The sequence below is a fragment of the Maylandia zebra genome, linkage group LG2, assembly GCF_041146795.1.
Source record: "Maylandia zebra isolate NMK-2024a linkage group LG2, Mzebra_GT3a, whole genome shotgun sequence".
Taxonomy (NCBI): Eukaryota; Metazoa; Chordata; class Actinopteri; order Cichliformes; family Cichlidae; genus Maylandia; species Maylandia zebra.
In genome coordinates this window covers 35,746,551-35,766,439 of record NC_135168.1, presented here as the reverse complement: position 1 = coordinate 35,766,439, position 19,889 = coordinate 35,746,551, and the positions used below count along the sequence as shown (strand labels likewise).

General features: G+C 42.1%; 3 protein-coding genes across 7 annotated transcripts; 2 read left to right on the top strand and 1 right to left on the bottom strand.

The window, feature by feature from the left end:
• The first annotated feature begins 97 nt into the window (after nucleotides 1-97).
• Nucleotides 98-5,831, top strand: hnrnph1 (heterogeneous nuclear ribonucleoprotein H1). Of its 4 annotated transcripts, none has more exons than XM_004541051.4 (11): nucleotides 98-251; nucleotides 1,111-1,207; nucleotides 1,292-1,447; nucleotides 1,541-1,684; nucleotides 2,802-2,940; nucleotides 3,699-3,904; nucleotides 4,058-4,170; nucleotides 4,285-4,420; nucleotides 4,507-4,590; nucleotides 4,701-4,793; nucleotides 5,514-5,831. In XM_004541051.4, exons 2-11 carry the CDS (start codon nucleotides 1,126-1,128, stop codon nucleotides 5,606-5,608), a joined length of 1,248 nt encoding a protein of 415 aa, XP_004541108.1. In that variant the 5' UTR covers nucleotides 98-251; nucleotides 1,111-1,125; the 3' UTR covers nucleotides 5,609-5,831. The 4 variants fall into 4 exon arrangements, with proteins under 4 accessions (XP_004541108.1, XP_014267599.1, XP_023010263.1 ...); XM_014412113.2 differs by having other exon boundaries at nucleotides 113-251; nucleotides 3,699-3,877; XM_023154495.2 differs by having other exon boundaries at nucleotides 113-251; nucleotides 5,510-5,831.
• rufy1 (RUN and FYVE domain containing 1) lies at nucleotides 5,624-12,011 on the bottom strand. The gene is made up of 17 exons (XM_004541048.4): nucleotides 11,630-12,011; nucleotides 11,226-11,405; nucleotides 11,020-11,137; nucleotides 10,818-10,919; nucleotides 10,616-10,739; nucleotides 10,465-10,526; nucleotides 10,170-10,305; nucleotides 9,968-10,069; nucleotides 9,757-9,873; nucleotides 9,485-9,652; nucleotides 9,292-9,389; nucleotides 9,086-9,205; nucleotides 8,748-8,877; nucleotides 7,703-7,797; nucleotides 7,563-7,611; nucleotides 7,402-7,479; nucleotides 5,624-7,296 (listed from the first exon to the last, which is right to left on the bottom strand). The coding sequence occupies exons 1-17, from the start codon at nucleotides 11,961-11,963 to the stop codon at nucleotides 7,153-7,155; spliced, it is 2,157 nt and encodes a 718-aa protein (XP_004541105.3). The 5' UTR covers nucleotides 11,964-12,011; the 3' UTR covers nucleotides 5,624-7,152.
• A 3,551-nt stretch (nucleotides 12,012-15,562) lies between these two features.
• On the top strand, nucleotides 15,563-19,000 carry hbegfa (heparin-binding EGF-like growth factor a). 2 transcript variants are annotated; one of them, XM_014412054.4, is made up of 6 exons: nucleotides 15,563-15,791; nucleotides 16,557-16,808; nucleotides 16,910-17,108; nucleotides 17,200-17,352; nucleotides 17,470-17,556; nucleotides 17,678-19,000. In XM_014412054.4, the coding sequence occupies exons 1-5, from the start codon at nucleotides 15,749-15,751 to the stop codon at nucleotides 17,540-17,542; spliced, it is 720 nt and encodes a 239-aa protein (XP_014267540.1). In that variant the 5' UTR covers nucleotides 15,563-15,748; the 3' UTR covers nucleotides 17,543-17,556; nucleotides 17,678-19,000. The 2 variants fall into 2 exon arrangements, with proteins under 2 accessions (XP_014267540.1, XP_014267541.1); XM_014412055.4 differs by lacking the exon at nucleotides 17,470-17,556.
• The last annotated feature ends 889 nt before the right edge of the window (nucleotides 19,001-19,889 follow it).

Here is a 19,889-nt window from a genome sequence, read left to right as displayed (position 1 = left end):
CCTTTCACAAACTATACATTCTTCGGTTTTGATACAATTAAAAACACAAATAAATAATAAAATTTGTTATAAACGTATTTTATTTGCGTCATTTTTTGGCCTTTTGAAGCAGATGCCATGATGAGGCGCGCCGTTTTGGTTCCTGAAGGGGGGATGGTTGGAGAATTCTGGCAACCCAGTGGAGAGTTTCAGCCTCACCACGCAAGTCTGATTACACACACTCCGGCGTGTTGCATCTGCGTTTGTATCAGGTATATTGATAAATGTATCTCTCGTTTTACTTGGTTATATCATGGTTTGAACAACTTTTCTCATAATGTACATAGGTACAGGTTTGAATGTGTGAATCAGCTTTAATACAGGTAGCTTAGTTAACGGTACTAGCTTAAGAGCTAACTGCCGATGCTAATAACATGGCGCAGGCCAAGAGGGCCGCTTTTGTTCTATTGTGTGGGTGCGGTAGTTAATATGTTAAGGGCCGTGCACTGCGTTTAAAGTAAGTGAGATATTTCGTAACAAATCAACAACATGGCTCTTTCGAACTCTTAAGTAGTTGACGAAAGCCAACAATCGCGGAAATATTGTCGAATGAAAGTGGCTGGCTACTGATTTTGTGCTGCTAGCGGGCACCGACTCGGAGCTCCCGCTTTTTGTTACGTGGATGCCGGTAGTTCGCTAGCGAGTACTGATAGATAAGGAAATTGTGACGACTGCTCTGGACTTACGTTTGGACAACAACAACCTTTGTTCCGCGGAAGAGTATGAGCAGTAAAGCAATTTTTCTTAAATATCTGTCGAAACTGTCTCAAGATGGCGCTGCTACATAGGCCCCTTTTTCTTGAAATAACTCAGAGTAAATCAAGGAAAGCTTTTATGGCGTATTGTAGTCAATGTATATGTATAAACCAGCCAGTCGGATTTTTTTAATGCAGTTGTATTCAGAATTAGTCGTGTCCCCATTAGAGAGACAGTGTCAGTTCTTGTGAAGAGGGGATCAACGAAAATAAAAGAGTAAACGAAGTACCAGGGTATTGACTTCTGTATTATTGTATCTTTGTTAGTTTGTATTGGTTAATCACATTAAAAGAAGCGTTTATTCATAATCTTCAGGGATCGTGACCAGTCATGGCTGATGAGGGATATGTAGTGCGAATCCGGGGACTTCCTTGGTCCTGTTCAGTGGATGAAGTTCAGAGGTTTTTCTCAGGTATTTATGCATTATTGTTTTTCAAAAGAATACTTAAGCAAGTAACACAGTTAGAAATGATCTGATAATGCATTTTGATTGCAGAGTGCAAAATCCTAAACAATGGAAGTGGCATCCATTTCACCTACACAAGAGAGGGGCGTCCCAGCGGAGAGGCATTCGTTGAATTTGAGACAGAAGAAGACCTGAAGATTGCAGTGAAAAAGGACAGAGAAACGATGGGTCACAGATATGTAGAAGGTGCGTATAACAGCATACAGCTGAGTTAATGTCTGATAAATGCTATATAAGTTACCAGTTTGAGCGAAGTAATTTCTCTCTTCTCTGATATAGTGTTTAAATCAAACAATGTGGAAATGGACTGGGTCATGAAGCACACTGGCCCAAACTGTCCAGAGACAGCTGGGGACGGGCTTGTGCGGCTTCGGGGCCTTCCCTTCGGGTGCAGCAAGGAGGAAATTGTGCAGTTTTTCTCAGGTAACAACAAACCTTGTTCGCTGGTTAAATATAAACCCCCTTAATGCTGGTAATTTAAACTTCTCCCCTCCGATCTTCCTTTTCTTGTTTCTGGTTACCGACACCAAAACTTGTTGCATCTAATTTACGAAGAAGTCAGTATGCCATTGTAAATGACAATCTAATGTGGTTACACTTAAAAACAATGAATGAAGGAAATGATGCTGGAAAAGGAAGCCAGTTGAAGTTTAAATAGAGAATTTATTTGAAGACCTGATGTTTTGTACAAGGGCAGGGATCTGTTATGCAAACACCCTTTCCTATCTTTGCCCCTCATTTTCATCTTCAGCCTTCTTCACATTTTCCCCCCATTATGTGGAAACATTTTAAAATAGTCTCAGCCTAATGGTAATACACTAGTTATTGAGTGGGTCCCGCTCATCACTGATATAGCCTCTGTCTTCAAATTTTTTTTTAAACTTTTTTTTTCTTCCCCACCATGTATTAATAATTTTATCTTTAAAAGTTTTTTTTTTTTAAACCCAGTATATCCTCCTGAGCACCAGCCTATTCACTCATGCCCTCTGGTCTATATCTTTGACTTATTTGAGCTATCATATTAAGTCCTGATGTACTTAATAGAGGACATTGTGGGCTTTCCATTGATATCCCATGTGTTTGGGTGGCCTCTTTCAGCTCCAAAGAGGAAGGAAATCACCAAAAAAGTTCAATGGGAAGATTCCTGTTTCCTCAGTTCTCAGGAGGATATGCCAATTCTTAGATTTAACGAAAGAGCAACCACGAATTTTCCTCATGTCACCCACCTAGACCCTCCTCATCAGCACATTAATACTAGCCCGATATCCCCCACACAGTGCCCTTCTTCATAGTCTTCCTCTATCCTGCCATTTCTATCTTATCCCCTAGAATACAGTAAATGTAACTAAATTAAATGGAAAGTCACTGGTTTAAAAAAAGAAAAAGAAAAAAGACACAAAAAAGGAATGAATTGGTATGTGTGATGATGTATAGAGTTTTCCATAAGTCTAATATCTCTCTCTTTAGAGAAAGTTCTCTCTGTGATTGGGCATGTGATTTAATATGTCCCCTGCTGGGGTTATCTGTCCTTGGGTTGAAGGGTTGGAAATCGTGCCAAATGGGATAACATTGCCGGTGGACATCCAGGGGAGGAGTACGGGGGAGGCCTTCGTGCAGTTTGCTTCACAGGATATAGCTGAAAAGGCTCTAAAGAAACACAAGGAAAGAATAGGGCACAGGTGGGGATGGTTGGTTGGTTGGCTGGATAAGTTGCTTTTCTTATGGTGTGCACCTTCAACATCTGAACCAAATGCAAAACTGACACATTTATCTTGGCTACTTGAAGCATATTTGTCATATTTACCACACACACACATACACACAAGTTGCTATCTTAGATCCACGTTTTAAAAAATATATATATATTCACAATGTTCAGGGGGAAGATTAGTGCTTGGTCACCATTCAAAAATATGAGGCGAATCCTGAAATGGAGTGCATGCCCGATTTGGAGAACAAATGGTGTCTCAGCACTAAAAATGAGTCCAGGTTGATAAATGGTAAGGAGTCTCCCTGCTAGTAAAAATCAGAGGGCCACTGTACACAAGGATCTGGAGCCCACTGTCACAGGTAATGCTTAGTGGGTTGCAGAAGGGCTGGAGCTCTCTTTGTGCCTCTAAAACCAGGACAAAAGCTGTCATGGCAACGACACATACCACTATTGAAACACTGAAACAGATCTGAGTCGCTTCAGGTAACCATAAGAAAAGTGTAAAACTCACTGAGGCCCTTATCAATTTGGACAACTTCCTTATTGATCAGTAAATAAGTTATTTTTAATCTTCTTTATTAACGACTAGCAATAAGTACTTAAATCTATTACTACCTATGGACTACACCATGACAGCATCTGCATAGCCCAGTTTCACCAGTATTAAGCAAATGCAGTTTCTCACCCATTCTCCATGCCCTCACTGTGGTATCTGTATGCTCTCAGGTACATTGAGATCTTCAAGAGTAGCCGTGCTGAGGTGCGGACCCATTACGAACCCCAGAGGAAGCCTATGGGCATGCAGAGACCCGGCCCCTATGACCGGCCCTCTGGTGGACGCGGCTACAACATGATGGGCCGAGGGGGGTCCTATGACAGAATGCGCAGAGGAGGCTACGGAGGAGGTGGGTCCAAGTGGGACTGGAGAGCAGGTGAAATCAGATTTACTGGTCTTTACCCATGAAGTTTCTTTTAAATAAACACCCCCTCATGTCTCTTCATGCTTAACAATTCATATAACAATTAATAAGATTAGGATAAAATCCTCATAAGACCTTGTGTTAATTCCATTTATGTATGTTCAGGTGTATCGGATGGACGGTATGGCGATGGCGGCTCTTCCTTTCAGAGCACAACAGGCCACTGTGTACATATGAGGGGCCTGCCATACAGAGCCACAGAAACAGACATCTACAATGTAAGTTGTTGAGAGATCACTGACAGTCCTTTGTTATCTTTTGTGTCGCCGCAGGGGCTTAAAAGCAGACAACACTTGTGATTTGTGCATTTATTTATTTTTCGTCTTTTTTAGTTCTTTTCACCTTTGAATCCGGTGCGGGTCCATATTGAGATTGGCCCAGATGGCAGAGTTACCGGGGAGGCAGATGTAGAGTTTGCAACACACGAAGATGCTGTAGCAGCCATGTCCAAAGATAAAGCTAACATGCGTGAGTTTGCTTTAAAAAATAACTTGAGCACCCCACCCTTTTAAAGCTGCGTGTTAATTCTTATGATTTTTGTTCCTGTTCTGCAGAGCACCGCTACGTGGAGCTGTTTTTGAACTCAACAGCAGGTGGCAGTAATGGAGCATACAGCAGCCAGATGATGGGGGGCATGGGTGAGTCAAGGTTTTAGTGATATTGAAAATAGGGCCCTGTGTTATTTCCCTTAAAATGCTTGTGTATCTGTTGGTTTACTCATACAGCCCAATGGGATTTGTTTCCACAGGGAGCCAGTCATCCTATAGTGGAGGCCAGCTGAGCTCAGGGTACTCTGGTGGATACAGCAGCCAAGGAAACATGGGTGGCTACAGTGACTATAGTGAGTGTCAGCTCTGTTGTATTTCCTAAAATATATTTCTTTACAGAACCTTTAAAGGTTTGAGCAAAGACTTATAGTCTAACCCTTTTCTCTGATAAGTGAAATTGAAGTTGTCCTAGGTGAAGGTGTCATAAAACCTTATTTGTGTACTGTGACTGTTTTGTTTATTTTTAAACTCGTGACAGCTGTAAGTGTTTGCTGTCTGGCACCAAATGAGATGCTACTAAGTTGTTTTTTGTTTTGTTTTGTTTTTTTTAAGTCATAAATATTCAGTAACACCTTAAACTGGCCTTGTAAAACACCTTTCTTTTATTAGCTGGCTAATTCTGAAGCACACTTTGAAATAAATAATAGTTATATTGTTACTTAACATACGGTAGTAACAGTAAAGAAAAATCTGCAGTTAAAAAGTGTCCTAAAGTTGGGTTGTTACAGTGTTGCAAAGGGTGGAAACAGTGGTTAATTACCAGAGGAGTGCTGTTATTCCCCATCATTTAAAAAAAAAAAAAAAAAAAAAAAAAAATTGAAGCAGCTGCTTCCAAAACTGCTGTGTAATGTATTTAATGACACTGGGTTCTAAGGAAGAAGGTGCTGTGTAGTTCTGTCATCTTGGATCCAGGCTAATTCAGCCCTTTAAACTTGGAAAGCTTTTGTCGTTCTATGCGTGACTCCTTGATGAACTCCTCGGTCCTATAGTGTGTATTTTCTCTCTCTTGTTAGGTAACCAGGGCGGAATGGGAAGCAGTTACTATGGCGGCGGTGGAGGAGGAAGCAGAGGCTCAATGAATGGACTGGGTGGGGGATGGGGAATGTAGTTTTTTCTTTTCGCATTTAGTTTTTTTTTTTTTTAATTCAGCATTTTGCTGAAAGGACTGGAAATGCAAGTCTCTCGTAATAATTCAGATAGGGTCTGGTGGGGTTGTTTTGGGGGAAAACAAAGGGTAGGGTTTGTATTATTATTGTTTTGTTTTTTTTAAGTGGGTGATCTTCAGAGAGCAGTGAGATCATATGTTCGTCACAATAAATGTGTCAAAGTGATGTTTGTCTTCCCCATTCCTCACAGATTTACAAATAACATAAACTGTGCTTTAAGTTTCTTTCCCTGGAAGCGTGCCGTTTTGTGTTACCGTTCTTTAAGCACGGTTAACTCATCCTGTGCTGGTGGATTTAACAAAACGTTTTAGTGTCCGAGTGCATGAACAGAAACTGAAAATGTCCGGTATCTTCTAATGTTTGGACCTTGTTTCACCTTTTACATAGTGTTCAGCTTCATTTTAAATTCCTGTACAAAATGTTAATCTAGGTTTGGGACTTAACATGGTCAAAGCATGTTTTGTTTTCTTATGGTGTGACTGTTAGTGCTCTTTTTCTGTTCCTGGATGAGGGCTATACAGAGAGCAAGTTCATTTCAAATCTGCTACCATGAAGGTTTCTACTGCTTCAGATGCTGTTTGTATTTCTTGTGCACAAAGTGAATAAACTAGTCTGGAATATCTAATTGACACAAGTGGTGGAAAAACAGGAGGCTTTATTCATTTATCAAATATCTAAAGTTAAAAGAAGTCAAATTAAGAAAATGGCGTTGTAGCAGTTGACGTGATCCATAAAATCCTGATAGAATACATTCTAAAATAGTGTTGCTGTTGCCAACATTCTACAGTCATTTACACAATTCTGCCTGCATCCAGCAGTGGGGTTAGAGCTGATAATAAAAAGGGGGAGGGGGAAAGTGCATAACAAGGCTGAATATCAAAGTCACTTCCAGAATTAAAAATGCACCCCTCTAATTCAGGATTTTCACAAAGGTTTAAATATAATCTTTTAAGACAAAAGTAAAATATTCAGGTTATTTCTGTTAAATTTATTTTGAAAATCATCCTAAATAAAGAAAGCAGTGTGCCTTTACATTCTGTGAGTACACAAACCTGCAAACAGCAGAGATTCTCAGCTCAAGCTGAAATCCCAACAGTACATCCACAGTTTGAATTAGAAAAACTGCACATATCAAAAGGCCAGTTTAACAAGAGATTACCACATTTGTTAAACTCTGTTAATCCAACCCAGGGAAACACTGGTGGCAGATACTCAAGCCTTCCCATGTCTATGCAAAGTCTCGTTAGCATAAAGTCTGCATAAACTACTTTTTATTAAAATCCATCCTGTCAACGTTAAAGGCGACCATTGTCAGTACAAATAAAATGCCTGAATTTCAGGTAACTGCATCAATGGAACACCAAATCACATTCCCGCCTTTTTTTTTTTCTTTTTCCTTTTCATAACACAAGTATTTAAATTCATTAAATGAGTATATTCAGTGTTGGAGCGTGTGGAGAAAACATTAAAGCCTGTGGGTATGTCGTCAGGAACCTGTGGAGGAGCTTCTCTGCAGCAGCAGGGAGTGGCACACGTCGCACACTCGCACAGGCCGTGGATACGAAGGCAAGGCCAGCTCGTTACTGGAGCAGCTGTTGCAGTAGATGTCTCCGCAGTTTCTGCAGTGGTGCTGCGCATGCAAAACATACAGCGTGACGTGGAAACATTTATGTGACTGCGGACGTTAACGGAAGCGGCTCTCAAGTGAAATGTAATGGGGGTGGGCGGAACGTACCTTTCTGCGTGAGATGGAGAACTCCTTCTGGCATTGTTTGCACTGAGTGGCTTCATCATCTTTCAGCCAAGCGTGGCCCTGAGAAGAGCAATGGTTTCTCATTCCAAGTCTTACAGCGTCAACAATAAAAGTAAACCACCCTCGACTCTTTAACATTTTACCTTCAGGGCCTTGTTGACCTCCTTGAAATCTTCCATCTTCAGTTTAGACCTTTGAGAAAGATGAAAGTGGCATAAATTCTCCTACGTGAAATGGCATTCCTTAGTAAGAAAAAAAAAAGAAAAACATCGCAGTTACTGACTGGCTGAGATGCAGTCCCATTTCTTGTAGAGCCTGTTCCTGCTGCTCGCACTTCTGCTGCAGTTGCTGCTTCTCCTGCTTCAACTCCTGCAGCTCCTGCAAAGTCGATCCATAAGAAGCAAAAGAAAAAAAGGTCATAACATCCCATTTATGTTCAAGAATTTGTAATATGCTCTTACACCGCTTACAAGAGGATGAAACAGGAGGGAGGCTTTGTTAAAGCTGTCATACAAATAATATTTTTGTAAAATAAACTATTTCTTTAAGGTAATGTCATCTGGCATAAATATATAATTCGCTGGTGATGAAGCTGAAAGGTACAGTTTCTAAATTCCTGTGTTTAAAATATGAAACGTTACCAGCAGACTTGAAGAAATAACCAACAACAAACCGCATAACTTTTAATCTAAAACATCTATGTACTGTGTTGATGACATTCAGTGAAGTTGGATTGGGGCTGCACAGTACTTTCTTGTAATACCACCTTGTACCACAAGATGGTACATCAAGCCAATTGAATTAATAACCAGGTAAGTCAGGATGAGCACGTTCTCTTTTACAAAAGGAAAAGCTTCTTAAGAACCTTGGACACAAAGGAGTATCTAAAGTTAAAAGAATAGCACCACACATTCAAAAACATCTCAACACACCCACTGGTAAAACACTGCTCCCTGGTGGTGAAAGGCGTTGCTGCATTTTGAAGGCCATAATTACAAAAGGTACTTTTTAATGAACATAAGAATAAAAAAAAAAAAAGCTCTTATTCTGACTTGTAGCCAACTCTAGCAATGTAGCTTCATTGCTAGAGTCTAGAAGCAGTCTCTACAAAGCCAATCACACATTTTAAATGTTGGCATTGGATTACAGTATTTTATGCCTGTGTGTAGGAGTAATCTTAGCTGCAGCTGTAGGTTGCCTTTCACTTTGAAAATAAAACTTCATTTGTCAAGAGCGCACACATTTTTTTCCATCGCTATAATTCGCCTATTTAGATCCGAGCAAGTGTAACGTGACACAGGTTGTGTGTGTGTTTGAGAGATGCTGACCGAGTGCAGGCCCTGGAGCTGCTGCAGCTGTGTGCGCAGTTCGGTGCTGTTGTCCTGCTCCCTCTGGAGAGCTTTTTGCAAGTTCTGTCTCTGTTCCCTCTCACTGCGCAGCTCGTTCTCCAACCCCAGCCTGTGCTCCGAAAACACAAAAATGTGACTCAAGTCATCAAACTGCAAACTACTGCATGGACTCGATCTACACAATGTTTGAAAAGTTTGAGAACAAACATTTTAGGTGAATCACATTTGCAACTTTGCCCTTTTATGAACCTTTTCTCTACATACTGCTTAATACCACACTCAACCCCCCCGCCCCACCCACAATTGTATTTCTTCACCTTAGCGTATCGAGATCTGTTAGCTGTTTCTGCAGAGCATCGACTTTTCCCTGCAGCTCCACCTTCATGTCTTCGTCCGACTGGTCGTTCTGCTTGCGCTCCTGCTCCGATCTCTGTAGTCTATGAGTCACAAAATATGAAGAGGAGCGTCAATTTAAAGGAATGTAAATGCGAAACTGAATCTCAACCTAGGCAAGCACGCATACCTCTGCTCAAGTTCCTTCATGGTGTTCTCCATTTCATTCATCCTCTGCTCAAGCTGCACGGCCTCTGCCTGCTTTTTTTCTGCTTGGCGGTCCGAGTCCTGAGAAACCACACGATTTGGACAAATGCGCAATCTGTGTGTGTGTGTGTGTAAGTGCGAAAGACAAAGTTATAATCATGCTCATCTATTTATACCTGAGCTTTGTGGAACATCTGCACATTGAGAGTCTTGACTTGGTCAAGCTGGAGCCGTAGGGCTGCCAGCGTGTCCTGTTTCTCATGCGTATCCTTCTCCAGCAGTTTCATGGCCACCTCCATCTCCTGCTTCATCCCCACCTGCAGCTCCAGTTCACGCTCCAGCTCCTAATACACAAGGGAGTCAAATTCAGTTAGAGTTGAGTCAAAACCCAAAAACACCAGGTGTGGAGTGTTGGTTCAGTCTGTCCTGGAGGTCACTGATACTTGACCTGGCGAATGCGCTTTTCCTCCTTGTACTGCTTCCACACCACATTGTACATCTCATCCAGGCCTTGTCTAGTCTGTTTGTATGTCTCCAGCTCTGCCTGGCTGTCCTGAAGCACTGCCTGAAAAATAAAAACATGGCATTTTTCATTCCTTCTTAAAATCTGGAGGGGCTTCAGCTGCAGTTAGTCCTAGACACTTTTTCCCCCCCCACACCTCCTCTTTTCTCTGGCTGGACTGCAAGATCGTCTCGTTCTCCTTTTTCAGCTGTTCCTGTTCTTCCCGTAGAGAGTTGATTCTGTCTGTGGCAGCTGTCAGCTGAAGAAGAGGAGAAAACACACACACACAAGCTGATGTTAAAGAGGATCAATCCAGTGCGAACACAGTCCCACAGCTGCACACACAAAGCACGCCTAACCTCCTCTACAAGCTTGCTATTAGTCTTCTCTAGAGAGTCCATCTTAGCCTGAAGGTCAGTGACGGTGCCGCTTAGGTGACGATTTAGCTCCTCAATGTAGTGCTTCTGATCCAATATGGCTGTCATCTTCGAATCACTAAGGAAGGGAGCGATACAATTACCATCTTATAGTTGTGAGACATATCTAACCAAAGTTTAGTAAGGATTTTTTAATATGGGGTCATGCTTTAAACAGTAATAACAATATAGAACAGTCCAGATTAAAAAAATAATGTAAAGCAGTGTAGATGCTTACTCTTTTGGAGTCTCATTGCTAGCAGAGTCTTTCAGATAAAGTGAGAAGTCGATGACTGCTACCTAAACGGGAAAGAAGAGCAGATCACTCTGTATCTCGATCCAACTCTTCCTCAGAGTGAAACTGATTCTTACAAAACAGCATCACTAACCTGTGAATCAAGGTCCTCCCCTTTAATGCAAAGGTTAGCATCAATTACGTTGAGGCCCACCAGCAGCCCCACCATTACCGACCCTTCGTCTTCCAACATCAGTGCTCCAAAGTCATAAAACTCACTAAGGGATTTAAAAGGTAAAGTGGATGCTAGGAAGAAACCCATGTTTATAATGCACTATAAAACAAGTGTAACTGACCTCAGGAGGTCCTTGTGGTCCAGCAGGGCCTTCATATAGTCGGCTACTTTCTTCTGCATAAGCGCCAAATGCAGCCAAGCCCTTCCTCTCCCCAAACCAGTCCTAAGAAAAACAAAAACAAGAATGACAGTATAAGTACAATTAAACTCAGTTGCGATGCAGTTTTATTATAGAAATAATATAATGGCATTTAATGGCATACTTAATGCCAGGCATGTCTCTGGCACTGGTGGCGATGTTGACAGACTCCGTGCATAACTTTTCTACCAGCTCCAGTGGTCCCCATATAGACTTGTTGTAACCAATGAAGGATTTCTTGGCTGAATCAGACAACATGCAGAATTAACTTCAGCATGCAGGCAGCTAAATATAGCACAACAGCAAAAGTCAGATTTATTTACGTCTAACCTTTAAGACCGTGTTTGAGGCAGTGCTCCAGGACAACAAAAAACTGCTGCAGAGGAGGGTACTCCGAGTCAAGCGTCCTGCCCAGACTCATAGAAGACTGAATCAACACTCTGATGCTGAGCTTCAGCATGCTGAGCAGGTTGGATCTTTCTATTGCCATTGAGTCTTTGGGGGGAACAACTGTACAGAAAGCATGAAAAAAAGGAGAAGCTCTGAGGTTAATTCTGTCAGATGACATAGCCGGAAAAGGAGCACTTCACTAACCAAAAAAACCAAGAGTCTGATCTTGGAGTCATGTGATGTGACAGCTGACACTTATACAGTGTTTCAAGTGCCTGTGACAGCCGCAATGGTTCGATCTTAAAGTGCATTAACTAGCAGGCATAAGAAAAAACAAAGTCTACCTGGAAGCTTTTTCGCTGAGTTACTGAGGTCACTTTCGGCCTCATTCTCGGTCGGGGAGCTCGCCGCGTATCCCTGTGAGGGCTTTCTCTGGATGGCAGCGTAGCTGATCCCGCTGCTAATCGTCTCTGTGGCCTTACGAGCCAGAGACAGGAGAGGAGCCGACCAGCTGTTCTCCTCTGCGACCTGGGAAGCCTGCCTCTCGGTCCAGTCCTGCTCGCTGCCCCCATCCGGTTCGCCATTAGTCGCTGGTCGTAAAACTTTGGGCTCATCTTGTTCTTGTTTTTCGTCGCGCTCTGTAACAGCTGTGTTTACTTCCCCTGCTTCGTCAGCCATGTTTGCCCTCCCCCCGTCCCCCTTTCTCGCGTATAATTCACGTGATCGCCTTAAACCAATAAGCGACGCTTGTGAGGCCTGACGTTCTTTTACTTTTGATTCATTGGCGGTTAGCAAAACACACTGGAGTTAAATCACTGCCACCTGTTGGACTTGGCTGGAGAGTGGCGGACTGACAAATATCTAATAACTAAAGATCGCGTTTTTATTTATTCACAGTCAATGAAATTTTAGTTTTGCCTTTCAGGTTAGTGTGTTGGGTTCGTGTGGGTCACAGGACAGGAGCTAGAACTAAAGATAAAGATTTTCATTGGGAGTGACCAGTAGGGACAAACAATTACTTTCGAGGGACACCTTGAGTTGAGAGGGTTGAAGACAGAGTTAGAGAGGCAGGCTGAGATGGTTTGGAGAAGGGATAGTGGACATATGGGACAAAGGATGCTAAATGCAGCTGCCAGGCAGGAAAGAATAAAAGAGAAACGAGGAAGACCTTAGAGGAGGTTTGTGGATGTAGTGAAGGAGGAGATGCAGAGGGCTGACAGAGGAGGATGGTAAGGATGGAGTGAGATGGGTGCAGATCATTTGCTGTGGAAGCGGAAGGAAGCAGATGACAGAAGAAGATAGAGAAGAAGAAAAAGTCATGTTACTTAAGATTGAATGTTCATGTCACACAGAGGAAATTTGTATTTATCTTTTATATTGGTTTTATTCTGTTTTTTAGTCTTTATTTGTGAGTTTAGTTTTTATTTGCATGATTTTATTCTGTTTGTATTGCATGGTTTTTAGTGGCTTATTTGACATTGTTTTAATCCACTGTGGACTGGCTGGGCATGGGACAAATTAGCTGATAGTGATCACCTGAGACATGGGTGTGTCCAGAGGTGGCCTATCAGCTGTTTAAGGGACCCTTTAAAAGGAAGCTGACTGGGGCTTGGGATGACAGAGGCACACGATATGAAAAGGAACACAAGAAGACCAGGTGATTGATAGATAGATAGATAGATAGATAGATAGATAGATAGATAGATAGATAGATAGATAGATAGATAGATAGATAGGGGGAATCACTGCCTGATCGCGGGGGTGCGGCGCCTCATCTGGAGACGGACAGGTGAGTGTGACGTAGCGACGCAGTCCAGACAGCAGGAACGGCGACAATAGGAGACAACGCCTGTGATTGACAGCATTTGTGAGTAGCGTCTCCACTGTTGTTCACCGGGTGCAGCCGTGTTGGGAGAGGGTCGCCATGGCTATAAGCCAGGGCAGCTTCCAGGACGATGGTTGTGGCCCCTATTTGTTTACTTACAGGGCGATGACGCGAGGGGAGGCGATCGAGCAACGGACTCAGTGCAGAATGCGAGCTGAGCTGGGATGTGATGGGCCCAGTAAAGGGACGAGAAGGGGATAGCAGGCTCATCCTCGTCTGCCTGGGACGAGGCTGCCATGCACGCAGCTCCGCAAGAGGAATTTCTGGCCTGTGAACCCATAACGAACATTCGTCCTGGGTTGTGGGACTGGGTGGGATTTTTAGTGCATACAGAAAATTGCATTCTTACCAGTTTTAGAATTGTTTTATCTAGGCTCGGTGGTAATTTTATTATGTTTTTAGAATTGTTTCTCATTCTTGCTCCCTGGCCTGGAAATAAACGGTTTCTGATCAGACTTGCATCATCACTGTGCGTGTATTTAAAAGAATCTCATTAGTATGACATTCTGGCGCACCAGATTTATTGTCTACGGTCACATCAGAGTTAGTCTATGCCTAAGAGTACAAAGGGCAGACATATTCATTACCCCCATACGTGGTGAGCAGCCGACCTACATGTGACCTCAACACACACTACAACGTAGTTAAGCTTTAGCCAAAGAGGCTTTACTGTGACGGGAATCGTAAGAATATGCACTTAGAAGTAAAGCCCATAAATCTCTAGAAAACCAGCAGTAGTAATAACATCAAAAGCTGTGATACTGATGTATTGTGTATCTATTTTATCTTTATTTGATCCGTTTTGTGTTGCTTTAAATTGACTCCAACTTTAATTATTAATTCTAAGAATGTTAACACAGCCATCCATGAAGTCAGACTATACTTTAATCCAGTTGAAGCACTTGTGCTATTAACCTATTGATGGTATTTTTTGCACTTGAGAGCTGAAGGGAGAATTTCACATTGCAATCAAAAGATAATTTTCTTGTGAATAATTGTTGTTACCTCAGAACTGCATGACACCAGTAGTAAAAAGATCAACTGGCAGTGAATAAACGTATTAGGAGCTTGCCGTCCTTCCTTTTGCACTTAGAAAATCTACCATTACTCCTCTATGTAATGTAATGCACTTGCATTTATACAACACTTTTCTAGACTTACTGACCATTCAAAGCAATTTGAAACATACATTTATGCAGCACTATGCTATACACTTATCCATGGTCGATTTAAAATCATCAATTAACCCTAAATTGCACATCTGTGGACTGCGGAAGAAGCTGGAGTACATGGAGAGAAGTAAGACAGACAAGAAGCCCTGGGAACCAAGAACCTTCACGTTGTGAGTTGACAGTTTTAACCACCTCATCACCTCGCTTCTCAAATTACCCAAGTCTGTGTGGAAAAACATTGTAGTTGATTGCAGTTACCTGAAATAAAAAAAACAAGAGGGGAAGGCAGGGAGATAACTGAAAAGAACGTGTGTTATCACAAAACAAAGTGAAAATAGAAACGCACAGGAAAGGCCTTAAGTTTTAGTAACCTTTGGCATCACAGTGGCCTGATGATGCTTTGTAGCCTTTCTTTATTTAGATTTGGGAGGTCTACATTACTGTGAACCAGCTGCCCTTCAAGAAGTGGTGTTTGTATTGAAATGTCTGTTGTGAAATTTTGAAAACACGACTAACTGTAAAGCTGATAAAAAAAAAAGTAAGTCAAAGTTAAACATTTTTCAAATAAATAGTTAATTTCGCTTGTTTCTAACTCTGGAAACTACCTGAACCTAAACAGTAAAACAGTGTAGTGTAATCCTTGACCACGTGGTGGCGCTCACATTTCGTACCCGTTAAAGGCGCTTTTAATACTTGGAGCCAAAGTGAAGCCCATCATCTGATCTCCAGTTTTTACTGCAGAGTTGTATATTTTGTCATGTATTACTACGTTTCCTGTCCTCCTCTTCAACAGCTTCGCTGTTGAATTATCTTGCTTAAATGTAAGTATGGACTGTTAATGTATCTTACTTAATATTTGGACTTCTGATTCTGTGACACGCATACTTTAAATCTGTGACTGCTTTAACCACCGGATTTACCTGGATTAAACACAACCAAACCCTATGACGGCACTCAGACAGAAAGAATGAGTCAATATGTACAAAAGGAACCAAGGATTAGTTTTTTTTTTTTTTTTTTTAAATTAAGTTTCAGTTTCCTGTTTCTTTTAATTTCCCGACAGTTTTTGTATTTTATTTTCTATCTTTGGGAGTACCAAGTAACATGATGGATAATTTGAGTTAAAATACGAATTAATTGCCGCAACATGCTCTTGTGGTTATTGGCAACACCCAGGAGGCGGGGATATCTATCTAGGCTAAAAGGCTCGTGAGCTTCAGTCGCCAGTCTTTCTGGAGAGGAGACAGCGGCAGCAGGGACGCGAGGAGAAGAGAGGAGTTCTATTAACAAAAAAGAAAAAGCATATAAAAAAAAAAAGGAAGGAATACTGAGAGGTGGACGGAATATAACTTTTAGATTTTTTTTGTTAATTTAAATAATTTTTCTACTTAAAGCTACTGGAAGCCATGAGGATTTTCGCTGTTGCGCTGTTGCTGGCTCACGCGTTGGGTACGTTTCATGTGCCTGTGCAACTTAACCAGTGTTTCTTCTGTGTTCATTAATGGATCACTGCGCGCGCGCGCGCGTGTGTCTCTCTCTCTTTCTTGGCTGTCAGTGTAATCCTCTCTATAATAACCGAGCTATAACATGTCGTGTAAACTTAATCTTTTAGGCAACAGTTTTCATGATGCCAGCCTATTCAGGAGCTAATGGGGTCATCTCTCTTATTTTAGAGCATGCTTTATGTAACTGGATACATTTATTTTTAACTCATATTCTTGCCTGACATTAGCTAACTGTCTGCCCATGCATTTTGTGCGTGTGTTATGAGAGACAGAGGGGGGAAGGCTGTGTGCCAGGCCGATATCTCAATGTCCACGAATTTGAGGACAGTAACTCAGAAAGTCTGTTTGACATTAAACATGCGGGTCAAACTCAGTCACTCAGTTTAAAATTTGGCGTCCTTTTGAGTGCATCCTGAGCTGGGCATTGACTCAATCAATCCCTAAGGACAATGTCTGATCCGGTGTATTTCCTAAGAGAGAACAGCAGGGTAATTACTGCATCCCTAAAAAATCCTGCCTGAAGCTTCTTCCTGTACAACATGTTTCAACTTGCCCGAGAAGGCTCACCCAGCTTGATGCACTAACCTGTCTGCTGGTTGTCCCCTAGAGGAAGAGTTTTCTGATTGTGATTTTTGTTGTTTGTTTTTGTGGTGTATATATGTTCAAAAGAGGACCTCATTCATAACGTTTGATTTTCCTGCTCCTTCAGTGATGTCCAGACTGGCCAGCGGTGCTGCAGTAGACCGTTACCAGAGCAACAAGCAGCAGCACACCTCTGTTATCAGCCTCCTGGACACAACCAGAGACAGGAGAGCAGAGGAGGAGGAGAACCGGGGCGTGAGGGCGACAACAGCAGATTACAGCAAGGATGGCGAGGCGGAGGAGTACGATGATGACTACTACTATTATGAAGAGTATGAAGATGGCACATCTGGAGACTATGAACTGCAGCTGCCAAGAGGTAAGGCACTTAAAAAATGTCTTAAATTGGTGCTTTTAAGTGGCTTTTAACAAAGACAGTACATGTAATTGTTGGTCTTGTTTTTTTTTTTCTCACTTTAGTTGCCATGTCAAGCAAACCCAAAGATCCTTCTACCATCCTGGAAGCTGAAAACACTGAGGGAAAAACAACGAGAGGAAAGGGAAAGAAGAGGGGAAAAGGAAAGGGAAGGAAGAGGAATCCTTGCCTGAAGAAGTACAAAGATTACTGCATTCACGGGACCTGCACTTACCTGAAAGACCTCCGTGAACCATCATGCGTGTGAGTATTTAGCTCTCTGTTTACCTGCACATCATGCGCACCTCAAGTCGATCAATTATTAACAGTTTTCCCTTCACCGTCCTCTTCGCAGGTGCCACCATAATTACTCCGGCGATAGGTGTCAGTTTATCCTGCTGCCATCGCAGTCCCGAGAGGGCTACGACCGCACCACAGCTCTGGCGGTGGTGGCGGTGGTGCTGTCGTCTCTGTGCCTCACCATCATCGGACTTTTGTTAATGCTCAGGTGAGCGAAACACACGCCCGGCACGCACTCGCAGCCATGCACAGGTTAGGATCTTAGCTAATAACGAGGCGATACGTAGAAGACTGAACGAGCTTCCTTTCCTTTCGTTTATTCCAGGTTTCACAAGCGGGGAGAGTATGATGTAGAGAATGAGGAGAAGGTGAAGCTAGGGTCAGCATCCAACCACTGAAGCAACAAAGAGAGGTGAGTGGTTAGGGAAAGGGCTACAAACACGTAAACCGACTGACATCAGCCGCTATCAAGTGCGACTAGATTTCACTCATTTCCCCCCCCCCCCCCTTTTTTTTTAAATTTTTTATTTTAGGCAAAGATGTAGAAATTCTACCTCAGCTGAAAATGAAAAGTGAACAGCAACAGGAGGTCCCGGAGGAAAAGAAAAGGAAAATAAATTGAACGTACGCAAAGAAGAGAACAGAAGGACGTCTGCCCAATGTTCTGCTGGCCGTTCAAATAAAGAGTGGGCACGTGAATGTATTCCTGATGGCTTCAGAAGAAGAAACTCCCGGTCTGGAACTGGAATATTAAACCGCTCAGAGGAGGTGTGTCGAGAATCAGGCGACGAGGAACGGGAAGAAGGAGGAATGCGTCTTGACTCTGTCTCTGAAATTATTTGAGATTTTTAACAACAATCAGAGCTCAATCTGGATTCTCTTTCTCTCAAAAGACAACATTTTGTATTTTCCTGCTCAATGCCGTCACGTGTTTTTTTTGTTTTTTTTTTTGTTGATTTGTTTTTTCTTGTGTGTGTACAGTAAACGGTATATTTATAATTTTAATTTATTTATTTAAGCTAACTGTATTTATGGAGATTTTTAACCACCTTTTAGCAGTTTTTAAAATAAAACAAAAAAAAGTGTTTTTATATTTCTTATTCGAGGCTATTTATTTATGAAACAGAAGCAAACGAAGCAAAAGCTCAGTATTTCATGAAAAATATGGCATAAACTTTAATTCTGGCACTCACTAGATGATCAATAGCACTGTGGTTAATAAATTGATCATTGAATACGCGAGATTTTATTTTATTTGATATTATTTTTAATGATCCAATGGTTCAGATGATTTCCAACACTGACCACACTCACGATTACTCATAGTCACACCTGGAAACTGCCCCTGGGGCAACCAGTCTCTTCTGTCAGCCACTAAGTGGCTCCAATGTGGGTTCAGTGAATTGCTCAAAGGCACATCAGTATTGGTAATGAGGGAGGGCAAAGCCTTACTCTCTCCCATCCCCCCCACCCGGCTTTATCCTGCAGGTTCGGGGACCGTTACTTCACGTTAGGTTTCAGTTTCAGAGGTAACGCTGATCATTAGGCACACTGCTATGTACTGATTATAAGCACCACAAGAACTGTGCTCTCAACATCTGTATTTCTTTCTTTTCTTTTTTTTAGAAGGGAGTCACATATGAAATGCACTGTAGAAAGAATTGGGTATAAATATGTTGTGTTTATGTCTTATCATTGTTAGAGGAGAAACTGTTAAGCTGTCAAGAAAAAAGGAAAAACAATGTGAATTCAAGTGCTTTATCCATTCAAATCCTGCAATTTTGAAGTGATTTATATTTGTGATTTTCTTTTCAGAGCAGAATAAAAAATAAATAAATAAACATCTCAATATGTGAGTTCTGGAGTTTCTCTGTTATTTCTCAATCCATCCATCCATCCATCCATCCACCCGCTTTCTTATCCGATTCAGGATCATGGTGGGGCTGGAGCCAATCCCAGATGTCACAGGGCAAGAGGCGGGTACACCCTGGACAGATAGCTAGTCTATCGCAGGGTTAAATCTTTATTATTCCAAACTTATAGTCATTCATTTGCTTCCTGAGTTGGACCGTGCATTAATGCCTGTCTTAATAACGATAACACCGCTGTTGCTCTTCTAGCTCGTTCAGGATCTGCAATTAAAGCAAACATCATGTTTTTATTTCCCGTCTCTGGCGTGTGAGCAGTCGCTTTAAACTGAGACACCTGTATCCTGCACATTGGTGCTGTTATTATTTTTAGCCAGTGCTCATAGATCTTGAATCAAAAATCCTTCCTCAGTTATTATATGTAATTGGGGTTATCTGTGCGTGCCACTGTTTACAATTCAACAAATAACTGATGCCAGACTGTCTAAGCGAGCCGTGAGGAAAGTGAAGACGTTAGTCGTTTTTTTATGTGATGACAACAGCATCGTCAGACTCACTGACAGATCAATCATGATACATACAGGACTCATTCCAGCTGTGGGGGGGGGAGGAGAAAGGCAACAGATCTGAGATGTGCAAGACGGCAAACACCTGATGTTTAGCCACTGCCTCACACACCATTACTCACGCAGCTGAAACAGATGTCGCACTCAAAGACACGCGATTGAGCACAACATCTGAGGCCTCGACCAGCCCCCGAATACCACAGTATTCAGAGAGACCACATACAGCAAATAGCAGGATGCAGCAATGCTGTCATGTATGCCGCACACAGGTTTAATGGAGGTAAGGACGGTCAAAAGACCCAGCTGGACTC